The 21,921-nt window shown below is 39.4% G+C and overlaps 3 protein-coding genes across 6 annotated transcripts; 1 reads left to right on the plus strand and 2 right to left on the minus strand.

The window, feature by feature from the left end:
* Positions 1–70: 70 nt before the first annotated feature.
* On the minus strand, positions 71–2,543 carry LOC6557822. Its single transcript, XM_001985536.3, has 4 exons — positions 1,733–2,543; positions 977–1,673; positions 380–916; positions 71–328 (listed from the first exon to the last, which is right to left on the minus strand). Exons 1-3 carry the CDS (start codon positions 2,320–2,322, stop codon positions 800–802), a joined length of 1,404 nt encoding a protein of 467 aa, XP_001985572.1. The 5' UTR covers positions 2,323–2,543; the 3' UTR covers positions 71–328; positions 380–799.
* Positions 2,544–2,968: 425 nt separating this feature from the next.
* LOC6557763 (nucleolar protein dao-5) lies at positions 2,969–6,702 on the plus strand. 3 transcript variants are annotated; one of them, XM_001985535.3, is made up of 4 exons: positions 2,990–3,145; positions 3,425–4,732; positions 5,113–5,271; positions 5,561–6,702. In XM_001985535.3, exons 1-4 carry the CDS (start codon positions 3,047–3,049, stop codon positions 6,005–6,007), a joined length of 2,013 nt encoding a protein of 670 aa, XP_001985571.1. In that variant the 5' UTR covers positions 2,990–3,046; the 3' UTR covers positions 6,008–6,702. The 3 variants fall into 3 exon arrangements, with proteins under 3 accessions (XP_032592229.1, XP_001985571.1, XP_032592231.1); XM_032736340.2 differs by having other exon boundaries at positions 2,992–3,145; positions 6,291–6,702; XM_032736338.1 differs by lacking the exon at positions 5,113–5,271 and having other exon boundaries at positions 2,969–3,145.
* A 1,407-nt stretch (positions 6,703–8,109) lies between these two features.
* Positions 8,110–12,275, minus strand: LOC6558332 (delta-1-pyrroline-5-carboxylate dehydrogenase, mitochondrial). Of its 2 annotated transcripts, none has more exons than XM_001985534.3 (8): positions 12,167–12,275; positions 10,933–11,079; positions 10,394–10,867; positions 10,068–10,239; positions 9,798–9,985; positions 9,509–9,731; positions 9,075–9,442; positions 8,110–9,003 (listed from the first exon to the last, which is right to left on the minus strand). In XM_001985534.3, exons 2-8 carry the CDS (start codon positions 10,992–10,994, stop codon positions 8,769–8,771), a joined length of 1,722 nt encoding a protein of 573 aa, XP_001985570.1. In that variant the 5' UTR covers positions 10,995–11,079; positions 12,167–12,275; the 3' UTR covers positions 8,110–8,768. The 2 variants fall into 2 exon arrangements, with proteins under 2 accessions (XP_001985570.1, XP_032592220.1); XM_032736329.2 differs by lacking the exon at positions 12,167–12,275 and adding an exon at positions 11,177–11,259.
* Between the last annotated feature and the right edge of the window lie 9,646 nt (positions 12,276–21,921).

Below are 21,921 nucleotides of genomic sequence, written 5' to 3' on the forward strand. Positions count from 1 at the left end.
AACACACGTCATAATTAATTCAAAGGACTTGACAAAATTAATATTAAGTGAATATTAAAAATAAGTAACTAACTATCATTAAATCAATTTTTAATATTTAGCTTATATTGATACACCCTGCAAACTCATATTGAATTTGAAAACGGAAACAATAAGTAATGACAGTCAGCTATAATTCCCAATTGGATTTCTTTTTAATGAACTCTGTGCGTCCATCTTCCCTCAGTGCCATATAATAACCGAGCCGTTCGTATCTGCGCCGCACGTAGGTTATATAGCCAAAAACGCCAGCTGCTGCAACTAGACCCAGGCCCACTAAAACTTTGTTCTACGAAAACAAGACTTCAGTTTCATTCAAATTATATTTAAATGCCGTTACCTGTGTTGAATTAATTTCGGCGTTGATCGCCTTAAATAAATTTGTGGTTTGGGTGGGGCGTATACCCTCACCGGAGTTCGTAATTTTCTTATCGCTCATAGTACTAAATTTTTCGAATATGTGTAAAATTTTGACACAAAATAGAAACAACTGAATGAGAGCAGCGCGATAGCAGTGAGCATTGAGCTGCAGAAATCGAAATCTATCGATAACGGAACGATAAGAAGCAAACTGACGAAATACGAAATCTGCGATGGGATTAATTGTTGGGTTTATGTACACTTAATCAATTTTATATATAACTTTATGTACATATTTGGGAGTTTTGTGTCTTCATTCGTAGAACAAAAATAAATTTACAATTCTATGTTTCATATATAAATTGTGTTATATACAAGAGAATTTTGCGCCCCGGCTGCTCTACTCAAAGTCGAACTGATAGCCGCGATCCACGAAGCTAAGGCCCCGCTCAGAGCTAACGGGAAAATCATCCATAAACACAATGTAATCTTTGTAATCTGCTGAATGTTTCAGTTCCTGCAATTAATGAAATCAAATAAAATAATTTAAAATATTTTTCTAATACCAAGCACTCACATTGACATCTACATAATCCTCGAAGCCACAGAGAATATAATAAATGAGCAGTGGTCGAGTGCGAGTAAATTTACTATGCTGTTTATTCGGCTCGCGCTGCTTTAAAATGTTCAATGCACGCTGTAGAAAATTGGGTGTCAGCTCTCGACAATAGGACACATCCAGATGATGCAGTTGCGGGCACAGCTCAATGAATTTCAGTAGCATATCATCGCACAAATATGTCCAATTGCGTAGACACAGCAGCTGCAGGCTCGTCATACAGGTGTAGCGCTCCAGGAAGCCAATGGCATGTGTCCAACTGCAGATGGCCAGGCGCTGTAGCTTGCGATGTGACCAAATGGGCAAATTCGCATCCCAACCCGGCTCCAGTGGCATGTAATAACCATCGACGGCAACGCCAACTATATCCGGAGCCTTGCGTTCCATTATCTCAAAGAATTCGTGCACCTCGCGTATCTTGTGATCATAGCTATCCACACTAGCCAATGGTGGTATGCACCACTCAGTGTCCAGGAGAACAATCAACTGTTTGAGTGCTGGCAGTTTGAGAACATCGGTTAAAACTGATTTCAGCGTGGCCAAATTAAGCTTTAAGATGCTGAGATTCTTAAGGTAGTCCACGCAGGTATTGAGCCGCAGTTTGCTGATAACATCATACATACGTATGTCCAGTACTTGCAGATTAAGCAATTGACTGTAATTTGAAAGTAAATGAATGGTTATGTTCTAATATATAAAATGTATATACAATACCTGCATATCTCATCTAGATATTCCTGCTGCAGTTCGTATTCCTTGTGCTGATCCTCGTACAAGTGCAGCTCTTGCAGGTGTCGAAAGTTCGACAGATATCGGCCCTGAATTGGTGTCGTTAGACGAAGTCGCTGCAAATTTGGCATCATTTCAGCCATCTTGCTTATGCTGCGATCCGATGGATAGCAGTCCATTTCCTCGGGATCGTAATAGAAGCTGGTAACATTGGGCAGCACATACACTTGCATCTCATCTAAATCCTTCAGCAAGGCGCACAGACAGGTCGACACATGCATGTGGCGTATAAAGGGGCGCATTTCTTTTATGAAATAGCACAGGTCCTCATAGTTGGGCAACAATTCGCGCCACTTTTCCATGTCCAGCTTATCGTATAAATGAGAACTGCGCCATCGGTTCAGGCATATCCACTGAAAGCGCTGGCAGACTCTGGCAAATGCCACTTCACTGCGTAAATCCTGCAGACGCTCAAATATACATTCCAGACAATCGTTGTTTAGCTTGAATATATCCGCCGTTTGTCCGCCAGGCGTCGGCAGCGTTGCAAGTGCATTTGACGGCGCTTCGGCCATAATTGTAAGATTTAAATTTTTTTCTTTCTGCTTCACAATATGTTTTTGGCCACAACTGCGTTCTAGTTTGTTAAGTATATTTAATTGACTGTTTGTTTTGGCCAAGAGTAAAACGAATTTACAAAAAATTGTCTCATAACAAACAAAATTGTACCACAGCTGTTTGAGGGCAGTGTTGACAAATAGAGCTGTGCTATTTATTTCGGAACGAGTTCGCACGAACTGGTCCTCGAAAAATTAACTATTTAGATGGTGTTAATTTGGTTGGTTATGATCGGTTTTTAAAAAATTTTCATATATACATTTTCTAAAAACCGTTCTCGCAGAAAAAAAGTGGTTTACATCTTGATATATATTTTTGTTTATTATTTTAATTTGTTGAAAAATGTTATAAAGTAAATATTGATAAGATATAGTAAATAAAATGAGCAAGGGGGTACATATTAATACAATGTGGACAATTAAATGAATAAATGTTAATACCATATGATAAATAAAATGAGCAATAAGCTCGATTAATAAACTGCTAAGTAAAATATTCGAATTGTACAGCACCACTTAAAAGTGCTGTAAAACTAATGGTCGATTACGAATATATCGAATATATCGAAACAACACGTGTGTGTGCGCCGTTCTGTCTTATGCCTTTTATTGTGACTGCAGCGAACAAGACGTTGCTTAAAGTTTTAAGTGTCAAGCAAAAAAAAGGATTTAGTCAATTACAATGGCGGAACTGCAAAAATTAGCCGATGCCATAGTGCTCGAATATCTCAAAACCAAGGATAAAAATATGTCTAAAGTATTCGAAGCTAAAACCAAAGCGGTAAGTTTGCTACGCTGCTCCTACTTCATTTTTTTCCCCAAGCTGCATGTCAATTTGTATGCTTTTTGTGTGCAATGCGGCGGCGACTGTGTCGGCAAATGTGAATTTTGTGCGTGCGTGTGTGTGTGTGTGCAATCGATACAATTGAAAATAGTTGAAAATGACTGGTTTGGATTTTCTGCGCACTATTCAATGATTTCCGACCATGCTGAAAAACACGTGTTTCCACTAACCAACAACTTTTCTTGCATGCTTGTGAATTTTTCTTGGCGTCTTTAGGCCCCCGTTGGAAAGAATACACCGAAATTGACAGAGATCTTGGCCTTTTATCAGAGCACAAAAAAAATACCGCCATTGAAGAAAGCTGGCACAGATAGTGACGACAGTGATTCCAGCGATTCAGATGAGGGAGCGGCACCGAAAACAAACGGCGGAACGAATGGAAAGACAGCAGTGCCAGCTAAACCAGCTGCCGGCTCAAGCAGTGATGATAGCGACTCCAAGGATGAGCAGCCAGCGAAAAAGTCGTCACCTGCTAAGCCAGCAGGGCCAGTAAAGAAAGCAGCTGCTGCTGCATCCTCAAGCAGCGAAGAGGAGAGCTCGGATGACGAACAGCCGCCGGCGAAGAAGGCAGCTCCAGCTGCTGCTGCAAAGCAGGCGACAAAACCCGCATATACCAGCGATAGCAGTGAGTCGGAGGAGGAGAAGCCAAAGCAGAAGAAACCGGCAGCAGCTGCTGCTGCGGCGAAGGCACCAGCTCAAAAAGCAGCTGCATCCTCTTCCAGCGAAGAATCCTCCGATGATGAGCCACCTAAAAAAACTACTACGGCCGCTAAGCCAGCACCTAAGGCTGTTGCCAAGAAGGCAGCCGAGTCCAGTAGCGAGGAGGACAGTGATGATGAAGTGCCGGCAGCAAAGAAGGCTCCAGCAGCAGCAACTGCGAAACCTGCAGCTAAAGCTGCCGCATCCAGCAGCAGTAGCGAAGACTCGGAGGAGGAGAAAAAGAAACCAGTAGCTGCTGCTGCCAAGGTAGCGCCTGCAAAAAAGGCAGCCTCCTCTAGCAGCGAGGATTCTTCCGATGAGGAGGAAGCCCCCAAAAAGGCAACACCGATTAAAGCCGCCGCACCGGCCAAGAAAGCCGCAAAGTCCAGTTCGGACTCCTCCTCGGACGATGATGATGAACCGCCCAAGAAAGCAGCTGTCAAGGCCGTAGCGCCAGCCAAGAAACCAGCGGCGAAGGCTGACTCTGAAGACTCGTCCTCAGACAGTGATAGCTCGGAGGATGAGAAACCTGCAGTGAAGCCGGCTGTCAAGAAAAACGCAGCTACTGCTGCCAAAAAGGAGGAATCCTCATCATCTGATGATTCTTCCGAAGACGAGAAGCCGGCCAAGCCAGCAGCAGCCAGCAAGGCAGCTGCTAAGAAGGATGACAGCTCCTCTTCGGACAGCGGAGAAGAATCCGGAGAGGTGAAGGCCCCACCCAAGCCAGTGGAAAATGGAAAGAAACGCAAGTTCAGCGGTGCCGATGTGGAGGAGGAAACGCCAAACAAAAAATACAACAATTTTGTCAAGTCGGGCGAGCAGCAGGTGAGTTATCAAGAAGCGTTAATTATAATCTAAAGGAAAGGGCAGAGCAGCCTTCAAAATGTGATCAAAATTAGTTTTCCAATATACAGTTGCGGAAAAAATAATAGAACCACTCACAAGAAATGTTTTCAAAGGTGTCGATTATAAATTTGCAAGTTTAAGAAACGTTTTCCGTAATTGGAATCTAGAACAGAACTTGTTGAACGCAATCAAAGCAAAAGTTGTGTTCAATGGAGTCAGATATATTGTTATAAGCAACAAAAATCCACTTTTTGGAACCATTGTCAAGATTCAAGGTGTAAGGTTTGAAGTTGCTGTTGCTGCCCAATCCCAAAGGTATTCAGTAGATGACCTAAACTAATTGACAATGTGTGCAATAGCGAAACAGTTTCACATCCACGCCCAACAACAATAGTATAAATAATGCCAACAACAAAAGTGGTGGTGGAAGTGGTCGTCGAAGATCGCCTTTCCGGCGTGTCCGCACCGAGGAGGTGCTCATCGATTCACGCGTCCAGGACATGTCCTTCGAGGCGAAGGTGAGTGCCACAAAAATGCATTTGAGAGGGGACGCGCGCTGTCTGTGTGTGTGTGTGTGTGTGTGTGTGTGAGTCTGGAGTGGGGCATTTGCAGTGTTATGTTTTTGGGGTCAGTTCCGGGTGGGGGTTAGGAAGCGAAATTGGGGTTACACACAAATTAGCTAAAGCGCCTTTCGAACTCAAATCATTTGTGGCACTTGCGTTTAGATTATTTAAATTTGTATTTGCCATTTGCTTGCACTGCTTGGCTAATTTGTGTTTAACCAATTTTTGCGTTGCTCTCTTTAAGGATGGTTTCAAGAAGTTTAACAATGGACCACGTGGACGCGGACGAGGCGGCGGCTCTGGCTTTGCCGGCCGTCCTGATCGTAGCACTTGGGAGACTAACAATGAAAACGGCGAGGATGGCGGCGATGGTGGCTTCAAGAAGAGCTTTGGCGATCGCCAGAGCTTTGGCGGCTTCGAGCGCAAGTCCTTTGATGGACAGCAGCGTGGTGGACGTGGCGGCGGCCGAGGGGGTGGTTTCGGTCGTGGCGGCGGCGGCGATCGTGGTGGACGCGGTGGATTTAGCCGTGGTCGTGGCGGTGGCGGCGGCGATCGTGGCGGTCGCGGTGGATTTGGACGAGGCGGCGGCGGCGGTGGTGGTCGTGGTGGTGGTGGGCGTGGTGGGGGCTTTGGCAATAAATCTTTTGATTCGGCGCCAAAGCAAAATAAGAAAATTACCTTTGACAATTGATATGTAAACTAGCTTGGACATAGACATAGACATCAATCATAGACACTACGCAAAAGCAGAACGATAAAATGCAATCCCAAATGAAATAATCACCATAATGCGGATAGTTTTAATTCCCATTATTATCGTGTGTAATTATTTAATTTGGTGTTTTATATTACAACGCCTCCGAACAGACAGACACAAACACACTCGCACGCAAGTTAAATATAATACATATTTGTTGTATACATAATAATATTAACTAACTTTTATATACGATATATAAAACAAAAAAATATAGAAAAACGCTGCCGGCTCCTGGGGAGAGCGCGCCAGTCTTGATTTGAAACACACGCGCGGCAAATCCTTCAAGCACGAGAAGACCAAAAAGAAGCGCGGCAGCTATCGGGGCGGTCAAATTGACACTGGCGTCAATTCAATAAAATTTGACTAGATTTATGTTAGCACATAACATATATGCGTACATATTTTAATACATAAACTTAAATATTTAGTTTGTAAACATGCCAATCACCCACATACACGTGTAAGGCAGACCTTGGACCATCAATTTCGATGGCCAAGTATCGATGTAATGTTTATTGTGACTACTTATGAACTGTTGTTCAGCAGCCAGCATATTGTATACATAACTTCACCCTAAGATCTGGAGAATAAAACGTGTACATTTCATGTTGTAAGCTCAATTTGAATTTCGCTGCAAAATGTTGTTTTTATTTTGTTATTGCGTTGCTGAACGACAGAGCATAAAACTATAGAGTGGCATCACTAAGCATTCAACAACTTTATTATTCAATAATTTTGAATAGCTCTTGTCTTCTACATGAAACTTCAATACATAATATTTAAGATCAATCGCTATGAACGACTATCAAACATTTTGTTGATTGCGAGTGAAACATACATGTGTAATAAACTTATGAAAGAAACTTTGCATTGTTTTGTGTTAGTTCTTTGAGATTCCAATCCAAGTAAGCATTTAATTTAATATATGTTATTTAAATCACTCAATTTAATACACAGCATTTGGATGCATTGACCAATGATTGGTTGCCATTGAATCTAGATTCACCAGGAACAGAATATATGTATACATATATTTTCTTCATATTTACTCGTATGTCAATGGAACCACGAGCTAAAGACAATGCGATGGTAATATTTATGTGGGGGAATCTTATAAGCACTTATAACCAGCCGGGTGGCTTCTGTTCGCAAATCTGCTCGGATAGGTGACATTGCATGATGATAATTGCCCGGATATGGCGAGGTGGCATATGAATTGAATGAATTGGTAGGTCGGATACGCCATTTGCATCTGCGCCGGATACGGCATATTTCCTGGGGCGGCAGCGTCGGCTGTTGTGGCTGGAGCATCAGCAGGGGGTCTATTTGGAATATCGCTGCCACTGCCGATTTGGATGCATATTATGATAGCTCTGTGGTCAGATCCTGGAGCAGCTCCTGTTCAGCATTGTGTGCAAAAACAAAATCTTTGATCTTATTCTGAAAGACGACGAGCAACTGCATATATTCCAATTGGAGTGTGCTACTGGGTTTTTTAAAAATCTCTATTGATAGAAGACCGTTTATCTTGAGGAAATTATGGTTCGTACCTTGGTGCAACATGGACTCCAATGATTGATTGATTATCGGTCGACTATCTGAAGAGTGCTATGCTGTAGGTGTTTACAATGGTCAAGTAAGTTATTTCAGATATCCGAAAGAAAAGCAATCAACTTTATTTCTTCAGAAGGTATGATATGATGTGTTCATTTTGTACCGTTTGGATATAGTTATATTTAAATAATTATAATATAAAAATCAACATTAACACTATACTATTCAAAACATCCAAAGTAGAGAATAGTCAAAATTTTCACAATAAAATTAATCTCATAGCTGTTATTAAATACTTAATTCCAAACTATAATTTCGAAAATATATTATATGATAATAATAATTTCCCAAATGTATTAAATTTTAGCACTTTTTACGCTGTTTTCGAAATTTACCACAATTTGAAAATAAATCAGGACAAGCTTTCGAAAGTATTTTTCCAAGAATACTCACCTTAGGCAAATCAATTAAGTTCTTCATTAATTTTGAATTTATCATTTTATTTTACTGAATTTCAATATTGTGTTTATCGTAACTTCGTATCGATTTTGTTCATATGTTTCATTTTCCGTATTATATTCACATTTAGTATTGAAAATGTATTGTCAAGTTGTTTGCTTGTATGTTTAGGGTATGCGAACGTTGCCATTTATATACATATATCTGCATATATAGTTTATAGCAATAGTAACTAGGTGTAACTTTATTGCGTTGGCCATGACGGCAAAGCAGAATAACGGAAAATAATTATAAATTATATAATTAAATAATCACAATTGGTTGTAAAACTTTACTTTATATAATTTAGTAGGTATTATAATATTCGAGCTACATTTTATTTGTGTGTAGTGTGAGGTTTTAAAATGTAATCAGCATATCAATTTACAACTTCATCGGGCATTTGCTTGTTCGAGGCGATAAAAATACAGCAGAGATTCGATATAACATTTAACTACATACAAATGTATTGGTTATACAAGGGCATAGTGGGATGAAGGTGCGTGTTTTAAAAATATATCAACAAAATACATATACAATCCCTTTATATAAAGCATATATATGAGTTAGTAGTTTATATGAGATTCCTGTTTTTGTTTTTGCTTTTGCTTTTGTTTTTGTAATTCTTTCTCGTTCACTCCTATTCGGACATGTAGGGATAGTTAATGTCACGCAAGGGCACAAACGTCTCCTTAATCGACTGCGGGGATGACCAGCGCAGTATATAATGTGGCCCACCTGCCTTGTCATTGGTGCCCGACTTGCGGCCGCCTCCAAATGGCTGTTGTCCCACCACAGATCCCGTGCACTTGTCATTGATATAGAAATTGCCAGCTGCTATTTTGAATTCTTCCAGAGCGCATCTGATAAAATCTCTGTAAGACATAGTTTTGTTATAAATATATATATATATTTAGATCGATTGACTTGCGCTGGCTGCACTTACTCATCCTGTCCAAAGACTGCGCCGGTCAGAGCGAATGGTGTTGAGGTATGCACCAGTTTCATGGTCTCCTGCAGATCTGAATCCTTATATACGTAAATAGTAACCACGGGTCCAAAGATTTCCTCAGTCATAATGCGATCTTTGGGATCTTTGCTTTGCACTATGGTTGGATTTATAAAGTAGCCCTTGCTATCGGAATACGTGCCGCCAGCAAGAATCTCCAAATTGGGACTCTTTTTGGCATGCTCAATGTAGCTGGTAATGCGTTTAAATGCTTTGTCATCGATAACAGCCGATGTGAAAGTGCTCATGTCCTGCACATCATCAATCTTTAGTTTGCCCACTTCGCTCAGCAATCCAGCCTTGATCTGTATCCAAATCAAATGTTCTTATTACTTGCATTTTGCATTTTGGAAACCAGCAGCAACGCTTACCTGTGGCCACAGCGACTCGGGCACATACATGCGGGAACATGCCGAACACTTCTGGCCGCTGTACTCAAAGGCTGAGCGTATTGTCGAGGTGACCACGGACTCAACATCCGCTGACGCGTGCACAAAGTGGAAATTTTTGCCGCCACATTCGCCAATGAGGCGCGGGAAGTTAACATATGTATCCAGATTATTGCCCACTTGCTTCCACAGTCGATTGAATGTGCTGCGTATCAGTTATGAAATTCAGTGAAGTGTGGCACACAAAACAAAAACAAACAAAACTACTTACGGCACAGAGCCGGTGAAATTGATGCCCGCCAAGTGAGGCGAGGCGGTTATTGTGTCACCAAACACTGGGCCATCTGCAGGCACAAAGTTCACGACACCATCGGGCACACCAGCCTCGCGCATAATGTTGAAAATCCGCCAATTGGACAGTAGAGCCGTGTCCGAGGGCTTCCACAGCACAGCATTGCCCTACAACAGACAGAAGACAGCGATAGACGTTGAAGTGGGTCGTTGAATACAGATTGTGAATACCCCATCCCTCCACTCATACCATCAATGCGGGCGTGTAGGCCAAGTTGCCACCAATGGCGGTAAAGTTGAATGGACTGACGGCGGCTATAAATCCATCAATGCCACGATAACGCATCGAGTTCTTCGTGACCTTTATGTTCTCGCTGATGGGCTCGTATTTGACGCACTCCTTGAGAAAATAGGCGTGAATGCTGTGAATAAGGGAGATGTTTATTATTCGAAGGAAACTGACAATGGTATCACCTAGTTAATAGATGACATGTATAAATCGGGATCAATTGCAAAATGCACATCGAAAAACGATTTATAAAATGATTATGAAATAGAAAAATTGTATTTTCAAACCGTATAAAATCGATGAGCTCAGCGGACGAATCGATTTCCGCTTGAATGGCCGTCTTAGCCTGACCCAACATGGTGGCTGCATTCAACTCCTGACGATATTTGCCCGCCATTAAGTCAGCGGCACGTTCCCAAATCTGTAAGCGATCCTCCAGCGGTACTCGGTCCCATTTTGTCTGCGTCTCCACGGCCGTTTTGATGGCCTTCTCCAATAGTTTCTTATCGGCATAGTAGAACTGCGCCAGTTTGTGCGCATGATTGTGTGGCATCACCTGATGCATCACCTTGTCCGTTTTGTACTCCTTGCCGCCAATGACAATGGGCACCTCCTCACATTTGGCGGCAGTACTCTTCAGTGCCTGTTGCAAGGCTTTGCGTTCCTCGGAGTTTTTTCGATAACTCAATATGGGCTCATTCATAACACCGACATCCTTCAGCTTGGGTTGTGCAACAACGCTGCCCAAACTGCGTACATAGCTGTTTGCGATTGGAGAATTGCAATATTATTAAAGATATGCTTATTCAATTAGATTAAATCATACGTTTGAGCAATGCTTTGCGGCATGGAGGAGCCGATGGCTGGAGAACGCATCAATCGTAACATCTTGTTTGCTGGGAATGATGGTTTGGGTTCGTGTGTCGACTCTGATTCACTTGTCTCGTTATGCAAACGCTAGAATTTTGTCGCTCTGCGAGATAACGTTGAAAAAAAAAATACAAACAAAAAAAAAGAAAAAAAAAGACGTCATTAATTCCATTTATAGCGGCAGCGTTTTTATCAGCAACCTTGAACGTTCATTGGGGGTCTGACTCTGGCAGCCGGCGCAGCGTCGCGTGATTTTTACTTGATAAGCAGCCAAACGTGCGGCAGCCACACGCCCACTGTCAATGTTACCGATATCAAAGTACTATTAAAATACTTTCATTTACGTTTATATATATTTACAACCAAATCAAATGTCTCGTGCGAAAGCAAATGCCAACTGGGCAAGTGTTGTGTAAACGTGCGAGTTTCTTTCTCAAAGCTCACACAGAACGCGCACACATGCCTACACACAGACACACACACATGCATACATATATATACACACACAGGTATCGGCAAGTTTTAACAAGAATCAGCTGTTCTCGCTATGCTGAGACTGTGGAAATTTCCCACTGTCAAAACTTTTGCATGAAAGAGGGAAAGGGATTCCTTTTCTGGTTTTTATTTTAGATATATTAAATATGATGAGGGTAGCTCAAGCAAGAAAGAGCGCACGAAAAGCACCCCAGTTCAGTTCTTATACATACATAAGTGTTAAGTCAGCTATTTTTTTTTTTATATTTTTGTAGTATTCATTTCAGTAAATATGAATCTATATGAATTTATTAGTTGTGTTCTTATTCTGTTATATTGATTGATTTTTATATGTAAAGCATAAGATACATATTTCTATATATTTATATATATCTGTATGTAGTGTAATAAATGGTCACAAGTTTTTGAGGCCAAGTAAAACATGCGCACAAATACAACGATACTCAGCTGCAAGCTAGATATACACAGATTCTGACTGACACACAACACACATGTACGTATGTATATGTTTACATACAGGCGCAAATTGAATGCACTTCGTTTTGTTGTACGGGGGCCGCATTACGCAATGTTTTGATTTTGCTTTGCCATTCACTTTAGATATATATATTTCAAATTTTTCACTGGGGTGCCAGCATTATTGGTTGCTAAATTTTTTTTAGGTCTATCGTTATTTTAAATTAATTACAGCTTACTGTGTGTGTGTTTTATTTTGCGAACGATGTGGAGGGAGTGACACGAGAAGTCTTAATGATTGTTTGGCCTTTGCCTACGTATGTATGTATTCATCCGTTAGAACAGAATGCCTGTATGTGTGTAGGTGTGCTCAATTTTTAAATTTTATTTTCATTTCACAGCTGATGCCTATCGATAGTTTTGCCGCCTTCCAGTCACTTCAAGATTTATTACTATAATCATGTTTGAGTACAAGAAATTGAAGCATGGAAAAAAAGTGTTTTAAGTTTGTAATATTTGTTGTACCAATAGGCTAAGAAGATTTCAATGATTAAACAATCGTAGCTATGCCATTCTATATGTTTTTTGTCTATTTGCCTTTCTGTCTTACTATTGACGTAGTATGTATTTCAAAAATTGATTACTCTCAAGAATCATCGATTAATTTTGCGTGCGAAACATATCGCTTAATTTAGGCAGCGCGCCAAACCTGTGCACCACTAACGCTTACGTTTTGCAGCACTTGAATGTGTTATCGATTTTGGCGGGACGTTTGTATTTCTTGTAATTTAATTTTGCTTAGTATTTTCTTTTAACTAATTATGTGTATTGGAAGATTACTCATATTTTAAATATATATATATATATAGTTGGGTAGCACAGCATAACAGACTTATTTATTTTATATTAAAATCATTTAATAGCACAACAAAATCAACTACAGTTCAATACTTAACCGCTATGTGTATGATGTAAGTGTTTTATTAACTTAAGTATTTGTCCAATGCTTTACTTAGCCATAGTAGCCTCCACCGCTACTTGCACTTGCGCTGGCAAATCCTCCGCTGCTGCTCGCAAAGGCTGTGTCTATAACAGAAAACAAGTCCAGAACACTGACATATATATACAATGCAAATGCAGAATCTTGAAGAATTTGTTAGAAATGGTGCATTTTACTTACTCATCCCACTCCCACTATATGGATAACCATATCCATAGCCCGGGTATCCATAGCTTGGATAACCATAGCCATAGTTTCCTCCGCCGCCACCGCCGCCGCCGCCGCCTCCTCCGTAGCCGTAGCCAGGATATGTGTATCCATAGCCGGGATATGAATAGTACGATGGATAGCCGTATCCATATCCATAGCCATTACCATAACCACCATAGCCACCTCCATATCCGACACCCGCACCCGCACCCGCACCGGCACCAGTGCCCACTCCTCCAAAGTATGGATATCCACTGTATTGCGATTGCACCAGTTGGCTCTGTAGCAGGACGGCTAACAAAGCTAATAAGCATAGCCAAAAACAGCGACTTGTTGAAATTCGCTGATATGCCATATTTGTGGTTTATTCCCCGGGTTTAATCTCACTGGAATTCTTTTGAACACTGCTTGGCAAAATCAGAGCGTTTGCTCTTTTTATACGCCATAAATGTATTTGTATTTTTCCAATTTCGACTCTGAAACGATTTTTAATAGCGCCTAATCATTCACCATTTGGTCATCAATTGCTGAATGTTTACGTTGCTGTCGTTTTTTTATTTTATTATTTATTATTTTTTTTGGCTAGCGTATTGTTTGTTCATTGGAGTGTGTCGAAAATTTCGTTTGCACAGTTTTTACAAATGTAAAGACCTTCATTACATTATCATGGGATTATTATAATTTGGTTGACAACAAATAAAGGGTATTAACGCAAACTATAATAAAATACTATGAATATGTAAATAAGTATGATGCGCATGAAGTTACCCTGTCAATTGCGACAATACAGAATCAGAATCATTATTTGTTAACTTTTGCATCTTTAAAAAAAAAAATATATATAAGGTTCTACTATAAAAAAATGTTGAACTACCAATAATATGAATGATAGACATACTTTCAAATAAGGTTTCTCAAAAATTTCAGATAGTTTAGTTTCAGATAAGATTAAGATTTTGCAACAATTGCTGTATTCAAAAAAATGAAAAGAAATTTTATTTATGTATGTCGGAAGACAAAACTAATATTATACGGGGTAATCAACGAGGGAAAATTAATAAGACGCCAAGAGGCATATGATGACAAATGAAGGTAGGAATCCCATTTAAAACCATTTAAGAAGGAAATGCTGCTTATACCTGTTGTACTAAGGAGATCAAACACCAAAAGAGGTTTGGAGATGAAACGCCAACTTCCTTAAAGGGTACACAATAATGTGCATATGTGCGCATAGTATGTTCGTAGTAGATTGTAGGGTATCAAATTGAAATAAGTAGTAATCATATGACTCAGAACAACAGTTTTGTTTACTTTATAGGCATTTAAAATATTTCATTTTTTATTCTATTTTTTTGTATTTTAGGGGTTTACCAGTTCCTACTTCTGATTTAATGCATAAGCACTGTCATTAACCTTACAATTTGATGACATGACATTAAAATATCAACTGGGGTGATTTTTGGTTTAAGTCCGATTTTCAACTCTTTGAGGTTCAATGGTCTGGGTGGTCAATGCTCATAAACGCCCTTCAATTGAGGTCAGCTGTGAGCGATTAATATGAATATTAACCACACTGTGAGCAGAAATATAATTATAAATGTTTTTCTAGTATTTTCAATGCAATACAAGTTCATTGTGAAGGATTATGCTTGGATTGTTTGAGTTCGATCGCCGCGCATGCGAGATATTATTATTATTGCTGTTACCTTGGTAAGTTTAGATAGTTAGAGTCATAAAGTTAATGACATAGTTCTAATAACGACAATATATTTATTCAATATTACTTGGAAAATGTTTCCTAATGTAAGCCACATAAATTCTGCTGTTTTTTAATCCAAGTGAAATATTTTCACAAAGATAATCCATAAGATAGGCGATTAATGAGGTATTGTTGTAATGAATATTGTTTTGAATGAAATAATGTACATTATAATTGTGTTTACATCAAAAAAAGAATTAAAGCTTTAATGTGGTAGTGATGGAAATTTCAGTAAGTGATGTTGCTGCTTTAAATGTGGGAATATTCCGAACAGAAATTATTATATATGAACCGATTAGTAATTCCGTGGAACTAACTGCCAGCCCATTACCCGACCATTTGTTATGGCTGGCCTTATTATTGCTGTGTATCTATGTGTGTATGTTACAGGGCCAATTTGCACAGTTATTTTTTCCTAGATTGCCATCTGTTATTCTACTTGGATTGGTTGATATTATTGAAAATTACGCTGCACTGAATCTTGAGCACTTGCCTTGGCAAACGTGAACAATTTGCGCTTAAAAATACAAGTCACAAAACTTGGGAAACTTTTGTTGCATGCACACACACACACACACATGGGTTGTATATCAGACACACACACACACACACATACATTACATACATTTGCAATTGCATACACAAATTGTGCACAAAATTTCATTCATTAATTTTTAAATCCAGCACGGCCCGCTGTGTGTAGGTGTGTCGTGTCTATTTACACTGCCCAAAAACGTTATGGCGACAATTTTGTTCCGTTTCTAGTGTTGTTTCTGTGTTGCCATTGTATTTGTTGGTTAGCATACCATTTCACTCCAATTCCGCTTTGTGCCATGGGCTGTAAGTGTTGTAAGCAGCTGACGTTTGCTATTTTTTTCTTTCTTTTTTATATTTTTAGCCTCCTCCTTGCTGTCATTTGTTGTTGCTGCATTATATGGCTCCAGGTGTTTTATTGTATTGTTGTTATTTCTGTTGTTGTTGTTGTTGTTTCTGTTGCGAGTGGGCTTCTGAGTGATTTTACTTTGAGTTGCAGTTCTTTTGCGCATGCCTCATCTCAAATGTTGCTGGCTCCTACTTGGCACCCTGTATTGCTAGTTGTAATATAATTACTGCGTTGGAAGGCAGCGATTGTGGTATTTTGTTGTTATATGTATAAAAGATCTGTTTGGTGCACAGCTGATAGATTTACACATACAAATGTGTATGGTTTCAACTTTCAAATATAATGAGTAGAATATATATGAATTTGAATCTGCATAATTCAACTTTCGAGATCAATTCGATATTTTATCTCTAACATCGAATTATACTTTCGATTCTCCAAGTCGATTTCTCCTGCGCTTGGATACAGTATTAAATAAAACATAACTCGAATTTTACACAATTTACATAATATATAATAAATGTGAATTTTGAAAGTGTCTTTTTAATAAATCTGGCAAGGATTATTAAATGATAATGTGAGTTTTAGACGTTCGACTGAACACACGTAGAACTGATTATGTCCAGTTTGTTATTAATATATTAGTCATAAATATATTACAGTGAAATATGAGTAGGGGATTTACAACGTTATGCTCCACTTTATAAAACAATTAAATTATTTCCTCGACGCAATTTAATTTAATTCAGTTTCGAAATTCCTTATCAAAATTGTTTTGATAGATAAACTTATAATTCTACAAGTTAAACCGAAATTAGCCTGCGATTGTGGTATGTAATAAGAATTCCTATGGACATCTACCAAAATGGTCCCAATACAAAAGCTTGAAATAAGTGGGAACGTTCTATTTGTGGAGTATTCTGATACGTTTGAGCAAAAAATAAATGATCGGAAAAATACATTAATATCAGTCGGTTTTTTAAATTTATAATGATTTTGAAATTGAATTTTAGTGTCAGTAGGGGAACCGAGGTTGCAAGGCTTTTGACGTACCTAAAACCAAGACTGTATATTTGTTCTTGATCAGGATCAACAGCCGAGTCGATATACCAATGTCCGTCTATCTGCCCGTCTATATTAAATACACGGATCTCAGTGACTTTAAATTTGAAATTTAAGCTCTCGAATATCAGCCTCTAGACATGCACATGTGATGTATTCTTACGGTGCTTTGGATCCTATCATTTATTTGAGTTTCTGATTTAGAGTCTGAATATCAATTATGGATAAATAAAAAATCAAATTAAATGATTTTTAAGTTGCATTATTCCCAGTCTAATTCAGTAAAACATATACCTTTGTTCACTTACTAAAGTTTGTATATATGATAGTCTGATTCCCATCTAACTAGACTTCTTCCTTTGATATAAAAGTACCCTTCATAGCGACCACATACTAATATTATTTAGCTTCTTTGTTCGCTTGTTTTAGTTTTAAATTTCGAATTAAGTTCAGTTTGTTAATAGCTAATTGCATTCGTCTCTTTTATGTTCCGTAGTATTTTGTATGGTTATTGGGAAATATTCCATTAGTGTCTGAATTAGTGAATTAGTTAGGTCGAATCAAATTTACATTTTGATTACTTAAAATAAGTCTGCCTCCATTTTGGAGACGCATTTTGACAATGAATGTATATTTTCGAATAATATTTTTTTTCCAAACGCGATTTGAAAACTTATAATCCATGATGAATGAGGAAAGGACTCACTCTTAAAAATAAAGTACTTTGTTACTGAAATATGTTTTCCAAGAAATCGACTTCTACTTGTAGGGAGTGGTACGCATTCTGTTGTTGTTTTTTTTAAGGACTTCTTGGCTAATACCACAATCTGCAGTAGCATATTCTGGTAGACAAGACATCATTTGTCCATTATGCTATTCCGCAACCGGCTCAGTGAACCAACTGCCTAAAGCTGACACCAATTTTTGTTGGAGGTAAAAAAATGAATGGAAATTTGAGCTTAAATGGGTTTTCTTTTTACCCAGTCCTGTGTGAAGTACTGCTCACCTTTCAAATATTGTACCCCCTTGAACACACTTTACATATTAAAAAAACGTTGTCTATATGGGTAAGAGGAGTACAGAAGACAAGGAGCATCCTTCAGCAACTTCATTACACATTTTTCGTCTGGCAAAATATGCAAATTGTTTGACCAGCTCGACACTCAAGCGTCGGCTACTCATTTTTGTTTGGATTTTTTCGTGTAATTAATTAAAAATTTGTTTCCACAGCAAGTTTATTCAGTTTTGGTTATTTTTTTTCTTTCCATTTTGGCCTGTTGCCTGTTGAAATTGAAAATATAAAGCGGTAATTAAAACTTGGAAAATATGAGACCGACAACATTAATTGACCTAGAAGGGGACGACGCGTCGAGGAGATCGCAAAATGTCGACAAGAAAAAAAAAAAAAGAAACGAAACGAAATGAAAAGAAAAGAAAAACTCACTCACCAACAAGTCGAAACTCACTCAAAGTCAGGTGCGTGCCAAATGCAACTGCAAATGTTACGCATACGCCGCATGTAACCAACGAGGCAAGGCACACGGATTTCGCTCTCGCTCTTTCACTCTTTCGCTCAGTGGCAATAAGTGCATGCGAGAAAAACAAAATCAATTAAAATGCACTCGAGTGCATTTTCAGCTCTGTGTGTTTGTGTGTGTGTGTGTGTGTGTGTTCTCTTGTAAGAAATGTATTCTTTCATTATTTAGCGTGTATGCTGCCAAAAATAAGCAAAAGGCAAAATTGTTGCCGCTAAACCCCAAAATATACCGCCCCATCTCCCCTCCTCCACCTCTCCGTAGACCATAGTGATTCGCTCTCCCACGCTGTGCCCTTACTCAGTGCTGCTCGGTGCGGCAAAATTTCAATTCAGTTATTTGTGCAGTTTCGCTCAGTCAAGTTGTGTGTGTCCTGTGTGCGCTTCACATCACCAGATCAACCGACAAACGACAACCGACAAACGACAACGGACAATCTGACAATCGACAACCAACAGCCAACCAAATTCAACTCTGGCCGCACAGCAGCTAAATAAATAAAAGACCAACGTTTGTATTGCCCACGCTGCGCGTCTCTCAATCCAATAAGCGTCGCCAAACAAACAAACTGCATTAGCAACCTGCCCCAGTGGCAATCGCCAGACGCCGCCAAAACCGCAACAAACGTAATCATAATAAACAGTCACTGTGTGTGTGTCCGTGTGTGTATGCGTGTGAGTGAGAGAGAGGGCGAGAGAGTGCCACTGTGTGCGTGCGTGTGCGTGTGTGTGCGTATTTTCTAACTGTACTTTGGCGCCCAAATTATCAAACGGGATAATAACGAAACCAATTAACAATAACCAGAAACCAATCAGTGAACCAAACCAAAGAATTTATAATTAAACGCAAAACTCATTGATTCGATTAGCGTCGCCATTTACAGAGCAATGCCCATAAATAAATAAATCCATCTACAATTTTGACGGGTGAGTTAATGGACTGTTTTATTTGCCAACTCGTTTATGTATTAACATTTATATTTATATAGTCTCATATGTCTCATATGTTGTTCGTTGTCTAAAATGAAACATTTCAATTGATGATTATGCCCATGATTGGAGTACATGCATCGATAAGCAATCGATAACGATTACAAGAGTTACGTCTATGCGGTGATTTCTACATGCAATTATATAGTATTATATTAACTCTTTCTCAGTTGCTGCGGATATTCCTCATTCGTTTTGCGAAGCGGAAAATATGTATGCAGATAATCCAATTAACTCCATTAGATCTCCGTTCCTTTCAATATACTGGCTGGGTATTCGAATAAGCCATGTGAAGAATTGAAGAACCGTCTTCAACCCCAAAAGCTTATATTTTCTTGACTAGTGATGATGATAGCCAAGTCGATATAGCCAAGTCTGTCTGTATGTCTGTTTCTATCGGAACTAGAGATACATTTTCTCAGGTTTCTTATATTATTATAATATTGTGTCTGTATTTCTGTAATTATGCATTATTTATATTCAAATTTGATTCTTAATCTATTTTCTATGTATTTACACATCTCTCTAAATTTTCTATTTTTTTCTATTCTAATTCTTAATTATGAGCTAGTTCCTATCACTACTCCCACTTCCTCTTTAATTTCATTGACATGCAATTTCTATTTCTAGACATCATCCCACAGTGGCGTTTTATAAAAACTATCACCCCAATGACAGTGGTTGCTCATCACCCTTAACATTGAGTAGCTTCTGCTTTCAATGGCCGCAGTTACTTGCTATAGAGTCCAGGGGCTGGGGCAATGTAATTAAAAGCAATTCGGTGGGTAAATCCCATTAAATGTTTAAGAAATTTGCTCGGCACTCGCTACGTCAGAGCACATTGTTCTCGGGCAAGGACAATGGTGCAGGCAGGCAGGACTAATTATAACTCCACTAGAAACTAGCAAATATGGAAATGAGCTAAAAATGAACTTAGCGAGACAAAAAGCAAATGAAGTAACTAATGATTTTAAGGGCACCAAATTAGAGTACAAAATTTAACCAATACTCTTTAAAAAAGAGATGAGCGCCAAACATTTGCACTGCGAAAATATCAAAAGTATAAATATAAAAAAAAAGAGAAAAGAAATGAATGAAACTATAGAATACAGAATACGTGCACAGTAATGAAAGGCCTGGAGCATAAGTTTTAAATAAATATTTGACTGTGTTTATGTGCATGTAATTTAACAAAAAACAAAAAACAAAAAAGAAATACAAAAAAATGCATATAAAAAAAGCAGAAGGAAAGCCAGCCAAAGAAACGGACAAGAGTTGTTTTGAGCAAGGAGGCTGGGGATTGTGTGGAGAAACTGCAGCACATGAAAATTATGACGAATTATATTTAACTCTGGGCAACAAGGAAATCTAAATACTCTACGGGAAATACTACAGACACTAAAATTTAATTTTTATTTGCACATTAAGTATTTATAATTTACCAATTGCAACAATGATGACATACTATATAAGTAATATGGCAAAGGTCTAAGTTCTTTCTATATGCACGAAGTCTAGCGATTTAGTTATTATACCCTCTCTTTGGAATTAAATGCTGCTGCTGGTGCTGCTGCTGATGTGGACGCTGAAGAGTGGGCTAGGTAAACATGCAGAACAACAAAACTACCTAGCCTGACTGACTGCCTCACTGTTGACTGGATGCACGTTGCGTGGGTGAAGTGCGGCCATAGGAAAGAGGACAGGGGACGGAGGTGGTAGGTGGGGTGCGTGGGGTGGTGGGTAGGGGTGGGTTGCTTTGCTGCATGAGGGATTGGGGGTATGCACTATTAAGGTCTTAACAACGGCAACGACGACGACGACGACGACGACGCAGTCTGGCCCCAAAAGTAGGTTGAGGTAGCCGCCAAGCGCCGCCATGTTTAGAATATGCACACAAAGCGTAAGGCCAACAAAAGCTGCTAAAAAGGGTTGCCAGATGATTGCGGGGCATATCTGTGAACGCGTGAGTGGAGGATGGGTTGCGAAGTGGGACAGGGGGCGGTTGGTTGTTTGGCGGTGCAAGCGACTGGTTGGCTTAAGGACGGGCAGCCTTGTTGCTGTAGACAGTGTAACAAAAGATTTGCTTAGCTTTCATGTAAAGCGTAAAATACAAACAATTATGCAGCTGGTTGGTAGGATACAAGCCGTACCCCTTACCATGAACCTCCCACCTCCCACCTCTCACCTCCCACCTCCTAACGGCAACGAGCCCGCATTTCCTATTTAGTAGGCCGTCGAGCCACTTGAGCCCGAGACTTTGCTACTTGAAAATTTGGACAAAGGCACCTCGCCTCAGTGTAGGCGACCGTTGCTTGCCAGCTGACGCTCTGGCAATCTGCCGTTCTGCCGCTCTGGCGTTCTGACGTGAGTCGAGGCCCACAAAATATGACAAATTACAAAATAATTGTGCGCACAGTTCAAATGTGATGTCCTCGTTGTTGTTGTTGTTGTTAGTGTTGTTATTTTTGTTGTTGCTGCTGCTTCTGTTGGCGTTGTCGTTGCCGTTGTCGTTGCCGTTGTCGTTGCTGTTGTCGCCCGTCCAACTTGCAATATTAA

This window comes from Drosophila grimshawi, unplaced genomic scaffold, assembly GCF_018153295.1.
Source record: "Drosophila grimshawi isolate 15287-2541.00 unplaced genomic scaffold, ASM1815329v1 contig_44, whole genome shotgun sequence".
Taxonomy (NCBI): domain Eukaryota; kingdom Metazoa; phylum Arthropoda; class Insecta; order Diptera; family Drosophilidae; genus Drosophila; species Drosophila grimshawi.